This window comes from Ciconia boyciana, chromosome 7 (assembly GCF_034638445.1).
Source record: "Ciconia boyciana chromosome 7, ASM3463844v1, whole genome shotgun sequence".
Taxonomy (NCBI): domain Eukaryota; kingdom Metazoa; phylum Chordata; class Aves; order Ciconiiformes; family Ciconiidae; genus Ciconia; species Ciconia boyciana.
The window spans coordinates 26,448,207-26,460,522 of NC_132940.1; the positions used below are offsets into that span (position 1 = coordinate 26,448,207).

The window sequence follows — 12,316 nt, forward strand, 5'->3', positions numbered from 1 at the left end:
TACTGATTTATCAAATAGTTTAAAAGGGAATAATTTGTTGCTGGGGCAAATTTAGCTTTTTCCCAGAATTTAAAATGCTTAAAAAAAGCAATGACTCAAGCATTTGGCTTTTGTGTTTGGTTTTTGGTTTTGTTTTCATGTAGATACCTGGGCGTATCTTCCTAGGGACTAAGTAGGAATAAAGAAATCTTAAAAAGTCTGAGGTTGGTAGTTCTCAAATTCAGGCTTAACTTGAGATACTATGAAGAAAATACTAAATTTTCTGCTTTTTCCTGCAGGCTTATTGGAGGAGATACTCTGCTAGGAAAAGATATTTACAGCTAAGACACTATGTTATCTTTGTACAAGCAAGGCTAAGGATGGTGAAGTCTGTTGCTGCATATAAACGAATTGTTTGGGCTACTATTACAATTCAGAGTCATCTGCGTGCGTATAAGTTGGGAAAAAAAGATCGGCAAAGATATGAAATCTTAAAGTCTTCAGCACTTACTATTCAGTCTGCATTCAGAAGATGGAGAAAATACAAAATTCAACAGAAAGTTAAAGCAACTCCAGTGCTTCAGACTTATTTCCGAAAATGGCAATCTTCCAAACTGGCTAAAAGAAAGAGGGCTGCCCTTGTCATACAGTCTTGGTATAGGATGCACAGAGATCTGAAGCAGTACCTATGTATTAAGCAGAGTGTTATCAAGATTCAGGCTTGGTACAGGTGTCGGCTGGCTAGACGTATTTACCAGGAACACAGAGCAAAAATAGTGACAATTCAGCAGTATTACAGAGCTTATAAACTAGGAAAAATTGAAAGAGAGTACTATTTGCAAAAGCATGCAGCAGTGATAGTTCTCCAAGCTGCTTTTAGACGCATGAAGGCACGTAAACTATACAGGCAAGCAAAAGCAGTTTGTGTTGTTCAATCACTGTGGAGAATGAAAAAAGAGAAACTAAGATTTCTACGATTAAAAAAATCTGTTACTACATTGCAGTCACATGTGAGAAAATACCAACAAGTGAAAAGATACAAAGAGATTAAAAATGCTGCTTCTGTAATTCAAACGTGGTATAGGGCACATGTCGCTGCTAAAAGAGCAGCTGCTTCTTTCCAGAGGATGCGTCTGGCTGCTATTGTCCTACAGTCTGCCTACAGAGGAATGGAAGCTAGGAAAGAGGCTGGCATATTGAGATCTGTGATAAAAATTCAGTCAAGTTACCGTGCTTATGTTGTCCGGAAGAGATTTAAAACCGTGAAAGATGCAACAATGAAGATTCAAGCTTTTGTAAAGATGAGGCAAGCACATAAGCGCTATTGTGCATTAAGGGAGGCAACACTTTATGTCCAGCGAAGGTATCGGTCTCTCAGATACGCTCTTGAACTTAAAGAAGATTATAGGAAATTGAAGGGAGCTTGCGTAAGAATTCAAGCTGTAGTTCGAGGCTATCTTGTCAGGAAACAAATACAAAGGTGGAGGGAGACTGCAGTATTTCTCCAGGCACGCTACAGAATGAGAAGGGACAGGCAACGTTATTTAAGCATCTATAGTGCTGCTGTTGTCATTCAAAAACATTATTGCGCATACAAAAAGCAACTGTGTCAGAGGCAGGAGTTCTTACAAGTTAAAAAAGCAGCTGTGTGCTTACAGGCAGCCTACAGGGGTTATCAAGCACGCAAAAAGCTTAAACTTGAATATAGAGCTGCTATTAAAATTCAGGCTGCTTTTAGAGCTCATGCTGCAAGAATGAAATATAAGGCAATGGTTCAGGCCTCCATTGTGATTCAGAGGCGGTACAGAAATTGTAAGACTGGTAACAGGCAAAGACTGAACTTCTTAGTGACAAGAGCAGCAGTGCTTTCTTTACAAGCAGCTTTTCGTGGCTGGAAGGTACGAAAGCACATTCGAAGGCAGTGTGTTGCTGCTACTAAGATACAGTCTGCCTTCAGAAAATTCATGGCTCTGAAGAAAATCAGACTTATGAACCATGCTGTGCTAACTATCCAAAAGCATTACAGAGCCAGTGTTATAGGCCAGAAACAACGGCAAGAATATGTTCAGCTGCGTAACTCTGTAGTGCATCTTCAGGCAATATGGAGGGGGAAAACTGTGAGAAAAACAATTCAAAAGAAACATTATCTTGCAACAATTATTCAGTCCTATTACAGAATGCATGTAAATCAGCTAAAATATAAGAAACTAAGACAAGCCACTCTAGTGATTCAGAAATACTTCAGAGCTTACTGTATGAAAAAAAAACAACGTGCAATTTATCTCAAAACAAAGGCAGCTGTGTTAGTCTTGCAATCTGCTTACCGTGGGATGACTGTGAGGAAACAATTGAGCAAACTAAACAAAGCTGCTACAACTGTACAAGCTGCCTTCAAATCTTACCTGATCAAAAAGGACTATAAAAGACTTAGATCTGCAGCTACAGTAGTTCAAAGGCATTATCGTGCAATTATTCATGCTAAATGTCAAAAGCAGAAATATTTGTCTTTAAAAAAAGCCACAGTCAAAATGCAGGCAATTTATAGAGGTGTAAGAGTTAGACGACGAATTCACTGTATGCATCAAGCAGCTATTTGTATTCAAGCCACGTTTAAGATGCATCGCATGAACATAAAATATCGGGCAATGAGAATGGCAGCAATTATAATTCAAAGACAATATAGAGCATTTTGTTTAGGCAAAGTACAACGTAAAAAGTACTTGGAGCTAAAGAAGTCTGTCGTTATCCTTCAGGCTGTCTGTAGAGGCATGAAGGTCCGACAAGACTTAAAAACTATGCATCAGTCAGCAGCAATAATACAGTCTTATTATCGGATGCACAAACAACAGAGGGATTTCAGAAAATTGTTGCTGGCAACTAGGCAGATTCAGCAGTGGTTCCGTGCTTGTAAGGAGCGAGATACACAAGTTCACAACTACATGATTATGAAAAGTGCTACACTTCGTATCCAGGCTGCATTCCGTGGTATGAAAACAAGAAGACTGAAAAGAACTAGGAGTGAATCAGCTGAACTTATTCAAAGAAGATTTAGAACTTTTCTCAAAAGAAAGCATTTTCTTTCCATTAAGACAGCTGCTATTGTAATTCAGAGAAAATACAGAGCAACAAAACTAGCAAAGATTCAACGTCAAAAGTATCTCTCTTTCCTTAATGCTGCTGTTATCATACAGTCTGTCTACAGAGGCTTTGTGGTAAGAAAAAAAATGCAGCAGATGCATCGAGCTGCTACAGTTATTCAAGCAACATTAAGAATGCGTAAAATTTACGTTTCTTATCAAGCTGTCAGGCTTGCTTCAGTAATCATACAGCAACGTTACCGTGCTTACAGGGAAGAGAAGCGTGTGAGAGAAATATACTTAAAACTGTACAATTCTGTTTTAGTTCTTCAGGCTGCCTATAGAGGAATGAAAACAAGGTGCTTCTTGAAGAAAAGACATGAGGCAGCACTTATAATACAGAGAAACTACCGAATGTATAGGCAGTACTGCCATTACAGAAAAATTCAGTGGGCAACCCAGCTAATACAGAAGAGATACAGAGCCAATAACCTAAAGAAAATTGCAGTACAGCGTTACTCTTCATTAAAGAAAGCAGCAACTTGTATTCAGAAGGCTTTTCGAGACATGCGAGCGAAAAAGCAACATCAAGAAATGCACTGTGCTGCTATTGTTGTTCAGAAAAATTTTAAAGCTTTTAGAGAACGTCAAAGATATCTCTCTCTTAAAGCAGCTACTCTTGTCTTTCAGAGAAGATACAGAGCTTTGATTCTGTCAAGACAGCATACTTTGGAGTATCTTTCTCTTCGCAGAGCAACTATTCATATACAGGCTGTGTACAGAGGTATCAGGGTGCGGAAGAGTGTTGAGCATATGCATTCAGCTGCTAGTGTGATACAGTCAGGCTACAAAATGCACAGGAATAGAAAGTCCTATCAAAATATGAGAATTGCAGCTATTGTTATACAGAACTACTATCGAGCCTACATTAAAGGAAAGAATCAACGAAAGAAATACCTGAAAATGAGGAATTCTGCTCTTGTTATTCAAGCATCATATAGAGGCATGAAGGAACGACAGAAACTGAAAATCATGTATGTTTCAGCAATTGTAATACAGTCTAGTTATCGCATGTACATACGACATAGATATTACAAACAGTTGTGCTGGGCTGTCAGAGTTATACAGCAAAGGTTCAGAGCCAAAATGGCAAAGGAAGCTGACATGGAAAACTACGCAAAAATAAAAAAGGCTGTCATTTGTCTTCAATCCTCTTTTCGTGCTAAAAAAGCTAGGCAGCTGTATAAAACCAATGTTGCTGCACGGTGCATACAATCATTCTTACAAATGCGTGTAGAGAGGAGGCGTTTTCTTGAAAAGAAAGCAGCAGCAATAATGATCCAGTCTATGTTCCGATGCCAAAGAACAAGGACTCGCTATAAACTGATTCAGAGTTCAGCAGTTGCTATTCAGAGGTGGTACAGAGCATGTCACAGGGCTCGGTTACAGAAAGTGGAGTATTCTGCTCAAAGACACGCAGTAGTAATTATTCAGTCTGCCTTCCGTGGTATGAAATCAAGAAAAATAGCAAGACGCATACGAGCTGCAAGAAAGATTCAGTCTTTTCTTCAGATGGCTGTGCAGCGTAGAAAATTTATACAACTTAGAACAGCGGCTCTTACGTTACGAGCCTATTACTTAATGCATAAAACTAAATCACAATATACAAGCTATAAAAAAGCAGCAGTTGTCTTACAACGGTGCTACCGATCCCGCTTGACTGTGAAATACCAAAGAGCGACCTATTTACAAACCCGGAGGAACATTATCATTGTGCAGGCTAGAGTCAGAGGATTCGTTGAAAAGAAGAGGTTTCGTAAAATTAAGGAAAGCACAATAAAAATTCAGGTACTTGTGAATGTATAGTAGTGGGTTTTGGGTGGGGCTTTTTTTCTTTTGTGGGTGTCTTAAGATTCCTGCTCTTGCAAACAACAGTTTAAAGCTATATGTTAAAGTAGAATCAATTTCTGAAGTATACTACATGGCAGATGTATAAAGCTTATTACCACAGTGTGCAGAAATGAGTCTCAGTTCAGCTCTGTTTTGTGTTTCCTTCTGAGGTACTTGTCTTCAAAAGTAACATTTCCTTTTTCTTCCCTAGAATTTTACTACTTCAAATGAGTTCTGATACTTGTGTGTGTTTCTGTGGTTCTTTTAAGAATGTTTTTGTCCTAACTGGCTCTCACCTATATAAATATTAGTAGCTTAATGAATGTTTTCTTTGATTGGAATGTGAATGAAAGCTGTCTTGATGTGTTGAAATGAGTGGGCACTGGTATTGGGTATAAAGTGAAAGTAAATGGCAAAGAAGGCATGACTGCTGCATTCTTTAAGACTCGTATTTAGGAAGGCGTGAGTAAATCAATCATGTTAGTTCTGTTAGATTTATTAAATGGCCCTAGTCTAATTTGAGTGCCTAGCTAACATTTTGAAGAGGAATGTAAGGAGAGAAGTTCCATTCTTACTGTACATTTTGGTTGGTACCTTCAGTGGCGCCACATGAAACTTAGTGTGAAACTGTATCTGTGATTTTGCAGAGGTACTCTAGGAAGTGGGAAGTATTTAGTTTGATGTGTTTTCCTTCCGTCATTGATGCGATAAAAGTGTGGTCAGCAACAAGTAATGAGAATTGTTCTTCATCTCCATGTAGCAAGCTTAATATGCATTAATAAGCTTAATAAGCATCCAGTGTGGGTTCAAAGAAGCTTAGAAGACTAGTTACTCTGAAGTGCTTTTTCAATTTTTTTTTTTTTTTTTTTGAGGATGAGGGAGGAAGGTCTATTTCCTTCTTATTTATATGAATTAGGATTTGTATGTAGTGGGAATACACTTCTTAATTTCCTTTTCTTCTGGGAAAAGCTTTAAGTGACTTCCTGTGGTGGCCTCAGTTATTTTACCCTAAGGGAAGGGGTTTTTCTTCAGGCTATTGTTGGAATTAAAGTATTTTTTTCCCCAGGGAAAGAAGGGGAATAAATAATCCCTCATAATAATTTCTTAGGTTGCTATTAGTGTCTTGTTGGAGAGCACATGCTCTATTTAACAGGTAAGAAAACAGGTGTGCCTTCCTCACCTCTGTTTTTTGGGGGGGAAGTGGCAGCTTCTTAGTTATTTTCTGAATGTTTAACCTATATGTCCTGAACAATGTAAGTATGATTACTTTGCTTAAAAGGTAGAAAAAAATAATTAATTCAGAAATCAGAAATACATTTACTTATATTGTTGTTTTTCTAAGAAGCCAGTGAGTACAGCTCTACTTAAAAATATGCAAACATCTTCCCAGTCAATACCATGCAAGTGGTGAAATATTCCAAAATTGTCTTTTTCTTTTAAGGCGTTTTTCCGTGGATTTATTCAGAGACAGAAATACCTTCAGTGCAAGTTTGCTGCTGTACTAATACAGCAGCAGTACAGAGCCCATCAGATGCGAAATACAGAACAACAAAGATATCAGCAAATGAAAAGAGCTGCCATTAGAATTCAGGTAATCCCACAAGGTTGTTTTTGTTGTTTTGGGGGTTTTTTTAATCTTTCTTGTATTTGTTTCTTCATGACATAATTATTTTTACAGACATTAAAGAGTGGCATTCATGGTATTTCCCTGAAAGTGTTTCACTTGCTTTAGAAAACATTTTCTAGGCATGAGAAATGAGATATTTGTAGTACTGTAGAGATAGGAATCCTAAAAGCATTTTAGGCTAATGTGACTTTTTTCCTTTTAATTTTGTTTGTTCTTTTTATATATTTAATAGTCATCATATAGAAGATATAAAGCCAGGCAGTGGGTTGACAAAATGAGAGCAGCACAAGTAATCCAAGCCTGGTTTCGAGGCTGCAGAGCACGAAAGGAATATGCATCTGTGGTAAAAGCTGTACGTGTTATTCAGAGTCGCTTCAAAACAAAACAGCAGCGGACCTGGTAATACTGAATTGGATATACATTTCTCTGCTTTGGAAACCTTTTATTATATAATTATTTAGTACTGCTTTGCACTCTGTCAAATGCCTATTGATTCTCGGGCTCTGACCCTGCAGCATGTATGTAACATGCATGAACATAATCCTGTTGATGCAGGTGGGATTATTCTTTTGCACATGATTTTTCTTACATTTAAATATTTTTCTGGACTGGAAGCTACCTCACAAACTTAAATTTTGCATATTGGGGATCTAGAAAGAGTAGGCCTTGATTTTTTTTTTAATTTTTTTATTTTTTTTACTTTTTTTTTGCAGGAAGGATGTTCTGGATATTGTTAAAATTCCAGCATAAAACTAATGGGATGAAAAGCTATTTCGTTATAATGCGTAATGGAATAGTTAAACTAGTTTGTGTTTATTTTCCTGTCAGACGTTTTTACAATAAATGCTCTACTAGATCAGCCTGATAACTCATCTCATTCAGAACTGTGTCCTCTGCCAGCAGCAGTAGGCGGTGCTGTTTAGGGATAGTATTTTAACCTGACCACTTTCTAAGGGCCTCCCTCAGTATCTATGCTTGCTAGATTATGGATGCTAGAATTTACATCCTTGCCTATTCCCTTTCTTATCCTATTATGGACCCGTTGGATGTCAATTTGTCTAATGCCTTTTAAACGGCTATGTCCCTCCCCAGCCTCTTTTGGCAGCAAGTTCTGGAAGTACTTTCTGTTTTCCCACAGTAGGTATCTTCTATTTTAAACCAGTCTTTCTGCCAACATTGCTGGCTATCCCCTTGTTCTAGTGTTCCAAGATTTGGCTGATAACAGCTCTGCTTTCACAATATCTTAATTTTTTCACAATATATTAATTTTGTAAACATTCACTGTTTTCTTACTTTAAAAATGCAAGTATTCTCAACTTTTGGAAAGAAAACTAAAATTCATTTTCATGTTAGGTTTTTGAAAATGAAGTTCTGCGCACTTACCATCCAAAGGAGATGGAGAGCAACCCTTACTGCACGAATGATTCAACATCAGTTTCTGGCAACTAAGAATGCTGCAGTTAAGATTCAGTTGGCATATAGACAGTACAGGGCTAGAAGACTTTCTCAAAAGGTATGTTTTCACTTGCACTTTGCTATGTCATGGTTGTATTTAAAGTTTTCAGTGTATTTGATTGATGAGTGATTTTTCTGTCATCACTATGCAGAAGTATAGAAAGGAAAAAAGGTGGGCCCAGAACAAAGATTGTTCAAATCAAAACTATTCAATCTTAAAAATATTAAATTTCCTTTTTGCTTTGAGCAACGAGGTTGATTCTTGTTTTCGAACAGTTCCAATTGTTGAATTACCCCTGTCTATACTGATAACAAGATAAAATGTAAAATTTTCTGCTGGCTTTATTGCTTACCAAGGATGAAGTTAAATTGCCCATATTTTGACCCTGTTTAGGTAAGGGAAAAGACCTTCCAAATTGTGAAAGTGCATTTTTCTATGAACTAGTACTGCATGAGTTTGCTTGTTATTTCCTATTTTATTTTTGTTCTTTTTCTTATGATAGGGAAAAAAAAAATCCAGAACTAAAATATAAATGTATATTGATCATGACAGGAATGAACAGAAGTTTAATTATCAATGCATTCTTTAAAATCCTTTTTCAGAAGCTTCAAGCTGCGTGTTTGATCCAAAAAGCATACAGAGGTTTCAAGGCAAGAAGGAAACTTGTTCAACAAAAAGCTGCTGCTGTAATTATCCAAAAACATCTGAGGGCTTGGCAGGAAGGCAGGCTTCAATTTATGAAATACAACAAAACCAGAAGAGCTGTCATTAAACTGCAAGCATTTATACGGGGTTATTTAGTCAGAAAAAAGGTTGGTATAGTTCAAATTAAAACTACACTGTTGATGTAAAGTATCTCTAGAGCTGTTTTAGCATTAGTTTTGGCTGCCAAGAAAAGGAAAACCTGATCACTTGTTGAACTCAAATTCATGTTGACTGCTTTGAGAATTGGGTGGGTCAGAATAGACCAGAATACAGTTTGACCCTTTTCTCACAATCCTTTAGTACTAAAATAGGTTTTCATCATTGGGTGTTTTTTAGCTTCTGAGACCTTTGTGGCTTACCTACAACTGATACTTCTGCACACAAATACTTAAAATGAAATTGTTCTCTGCTATATATTAACGTTGTTGCTTACAATCGCTTCTGTGTGTTACTGTTTAATTAGAGACCTAGTACAGAAGAAAGGTAGCTTACTTAGTTCTGAGGTAATGACTTCTGAGGTGATTCTTCAGCATCTAATAGTATATTGCTGTTTATTATGGTCTTTGCATAGACGATCAGCTACCTCCGAGTATGAAAAGTAATGATGTTCCTTGTTTTGTTTTCCTTCTACAGTTTTCAGAACAGAAACAAAAGAAGAGACTACTTTATTTTACAGCGGCTGCATATCATCATATCTCTGCAACTAAAATTCAAAGGGCGTATAGGATTCACCTCATCTTAAAACTTGCACAAAAACAGATCTTGTCTGTTCTTATAATACAGGTTAGTCTAATTAAGGAAAAATGATTGTGTGTCACATGGTCTAATTTCTTTTCTGTCAGCTAAGCTGTAGCACTAAGGCACTGTAGTTCCTTCATATGTGGAAAATAAAGCTAAATTATGGAGTCTATGATTTATTAAATAATGTTTATACCTAGCTAAGCATAATAGAGTGGATCTCAGCAGGGTGTGGAGGCTTAAGCACTTTAAAGCTGAGGATGGATGGGAAAGTCTATATTTCCTTCAGACCTCCAAGCTTGCTAAAGGAATCTGAGTGCTGTCTTAGCCTATTTCTTTACATCCTACTGGAAGTAGGCAAGATCAGACACGACAACCTCTAAGTCTCGTGAAATGAAGAGCATCTCCTTACACAAATGATCCCCTGGGATACAGTGATTTTTTTTTTGGTTGGATGTCTCTAACCTGCCAGTGGTACCAGAACCTGTCTAAGTTGCAGCATGTTTAATATAAACATGTTTTACTTCTCTAAAAGCAAGATCAAAAATCAGGTCTGTATTGTGGCACTGACTAATAGTAAAAATTATCTTCAGGTCTCCAAACTGACCGTTAGCTTAGTCCCAGTAATGGAAGGTCAGCATTAGATAAATGGAGATGCTGAAACAGGAACCCTGAAATAGCTGTTTGTTAGTCAAGGATGGTATGGCAAACTTTGCTCTACTATTCCTCCATATATACGAATCTATCATCTCTCCCCATGAGTTATATTTTCCCCTTAAGGCAAGAGCGAATGGGTGGAAGAGGCTTTTTTGCTCAGATTTGGCATACACTACCCTGTCTCCCTTCTCTGTATATAGAGGGGAAGAAACAGAGCTGGGAAATGAGAAAAGCAGGGTGGTGGTTCTCCTTAAAGGCCAGCCAAGAGGAAGAAAACTCCTAGGATGGAGTAATGCCAGGCACAAGCATAAATTGGGAGAGGAGTGGCTGGAGCCCTGCAGGAAGGGATCTGCGGGTGCTGGTTTGGCAGCAGGCTCAGTATGAGTCAGCAGGGTGCCCTGGCAGCCAAGAGGGGCAAACTGCACCCTGGGGTGCATCAAATGCAGTATAACCAGCCGGTCAAAAGAGGTGATTATCCAGCTATATTCAGTGTTGGTGCGGCCTCACCTGGAGTACTGTGTGCAGTTCTGGGCCCCACAATTTAAGAATGACATGAAGGTCCTTGAATGCATTCAGAGGAGGGCAACAAAGCTGGTGAAAGGGCTGGAAAGAATGTCCCAGGAGGAGCAGCTGAGGACTTTGGGTTTATCTAGTTTGGAGAAAAGGAGGCTGAGGGGCGACCTCATTGCTGTCTACAGCTTCCTGAGGAGGGGGTGTGGAGAGGGAGGTGCTGATCTTTTCTCCCTGGTATCCAGTGATAGGGCACGTGGGAATGGTTCAACGCTGTGCCAGAGGAGGTTTAGACTGGACATTAGGAAGCATTTCTTTACTGAGAGGGTGGTCAAACATGGAACAGGCTTCCTAGAGAGGTGGCCAATGCCCCAAGCCTGTCAGTATTTAACAGGCATTTGGACAATGCCCTTAATAACATGCTTTATCTTTTGGTCAGCCCTGAAGTGGTCAGGCAGTTGGACGAGATGACCGTTGTAGGTCCCTTCCAACTGAAAATAAAATATTATATTATATTCTATATGGAATGCTTCCCTAACTGCTCCTAGTTAAGATTTCATTTTGCAGTCGTGCATTTCAGGTACCCCAAGGCCAATCAGAGCTGTGTCATGGTGGTTATATGAGTGCTAGTGATGTTTATAGTGCCTGTATCTGTCAAAGCTCATGTTAAAATAGTTCCTCAGTTTTTATCAATACTTTTTTAGGATGGGAAAAGGGAATTTAGGGAAAAGTCTTAAATAAATAAATAGAAAGGTACTTTAATTTTAAACAGAGATGGTTCCGAGCAAAAATGCAACAAAAGAGATTTCTAAGAGATTATCAAAGAATCATTCAATTACAACGTGTGATTCGAGGCTGGCTAAATCACAGAAATGATGCAGCAACCATAATCCAGCGAAATGTACAAAGATTCCTTGCCTCCAGACGTAGGAGAAAATTTGCAGTCGGAATACTTAAATTTCAGGTAAATGCCTCTGGTAAGAAAACGACAGGTTTTTTTAGATTTTATTTTTATTCTTTCATTTTTTTCTCTCATGGGTTTTTGGGGAGAGGAAAGATGTTTGTTTTGGCGAATTTATCAGTTAAATTGCAAGCCAAGTCAGCTTCAGTTTAGACATCAAAGCTAAATGCAAACAGATCAGCGAGGTAACATCATGAGGTAATATTAAGCAGATACTGGTTGAGGTGACTTATATGGGAGTGTGTGTGGAGTGTATATGCATGTGTGTTTTGGTCTTTTGTCTTGAAAATCCAGAATTTGGAAGATTAAGCACTGAATGGTAATTACTTAAAATTAATAACCTAGGTAATTAAATACTTTGTCAGACTTGTGTAAAACTGATTTGCAATGGTATTGGAAGTTCTATTCTATTGTCTCTTGTTCACAACTTTTTTTCTCTTTGTGAAATTCCTTTTCTGTAGGCATTGTGGAGAGGATATTCTTGGAGAAAGAGTAATGACACAGCAAAAACTAAAGCTTTAAGACGCAGTTTAGAAAAGGCTAATGAAGAGAGCAGAGAAGAAAACAAATTGTGCAACAGAACTGCAATTGCTATTGAATACCTTCTAAAATACAAACATATCTCTTACATTCTTGCCGCATTAAAGCATCTAGGTCAGTATTTTCTTTTATTATAACAGATAGATTTCCAGGATGATAGAAACTGGAATTCTTCA

General features: G+C 37.9%; 1 protein-coding gene across 4 annotated transcripts in view; it reads left to right on the forward strand.

Moving 5' to 3' along the window:
- The window catches only part of ASPM (assembly factor for spindle microtubules), a 34,907-nt gene that overhangs the window by 18,169 nt on the left and 4,422 nt on the right, over positions 1-12,316 (forward strand). For all 4 annotated transcript variants that reach the window (XM_072866571.1, XM_072866572.1, XM_072866574.1 and 1 more), the window contains 8 exons: positions 279-4,904; positions 6,388-6,537; positions 6,806-6,972; positions 7,927-8,086; positions 8,632-8,841; positions 9,368-9,517; positions 11,412-11,603; positions 12,062-12,254. In XM_072866571.1, the coding sequence (XP_072722672.1) occupies positions 279-4,904; positions 6,388-6,537; positions 6,806-6,972; positions 7,927-8,086; positions 8,632-8,841; positions 9,368-9,517; positions 11,412-11,603; positions 12,062-12,254 (5,848 nt within the window). The remainder of the gene's footprint in view (positions 1-278; positions 4,905-6,387; positions 6,538-6,805; positions 6,973-7,926; positions 8,087-8,631; positions 8,842-9,367; positions 9,518-11,411; positions 11,604-12,061; positions 12,255-12,316) is intronic.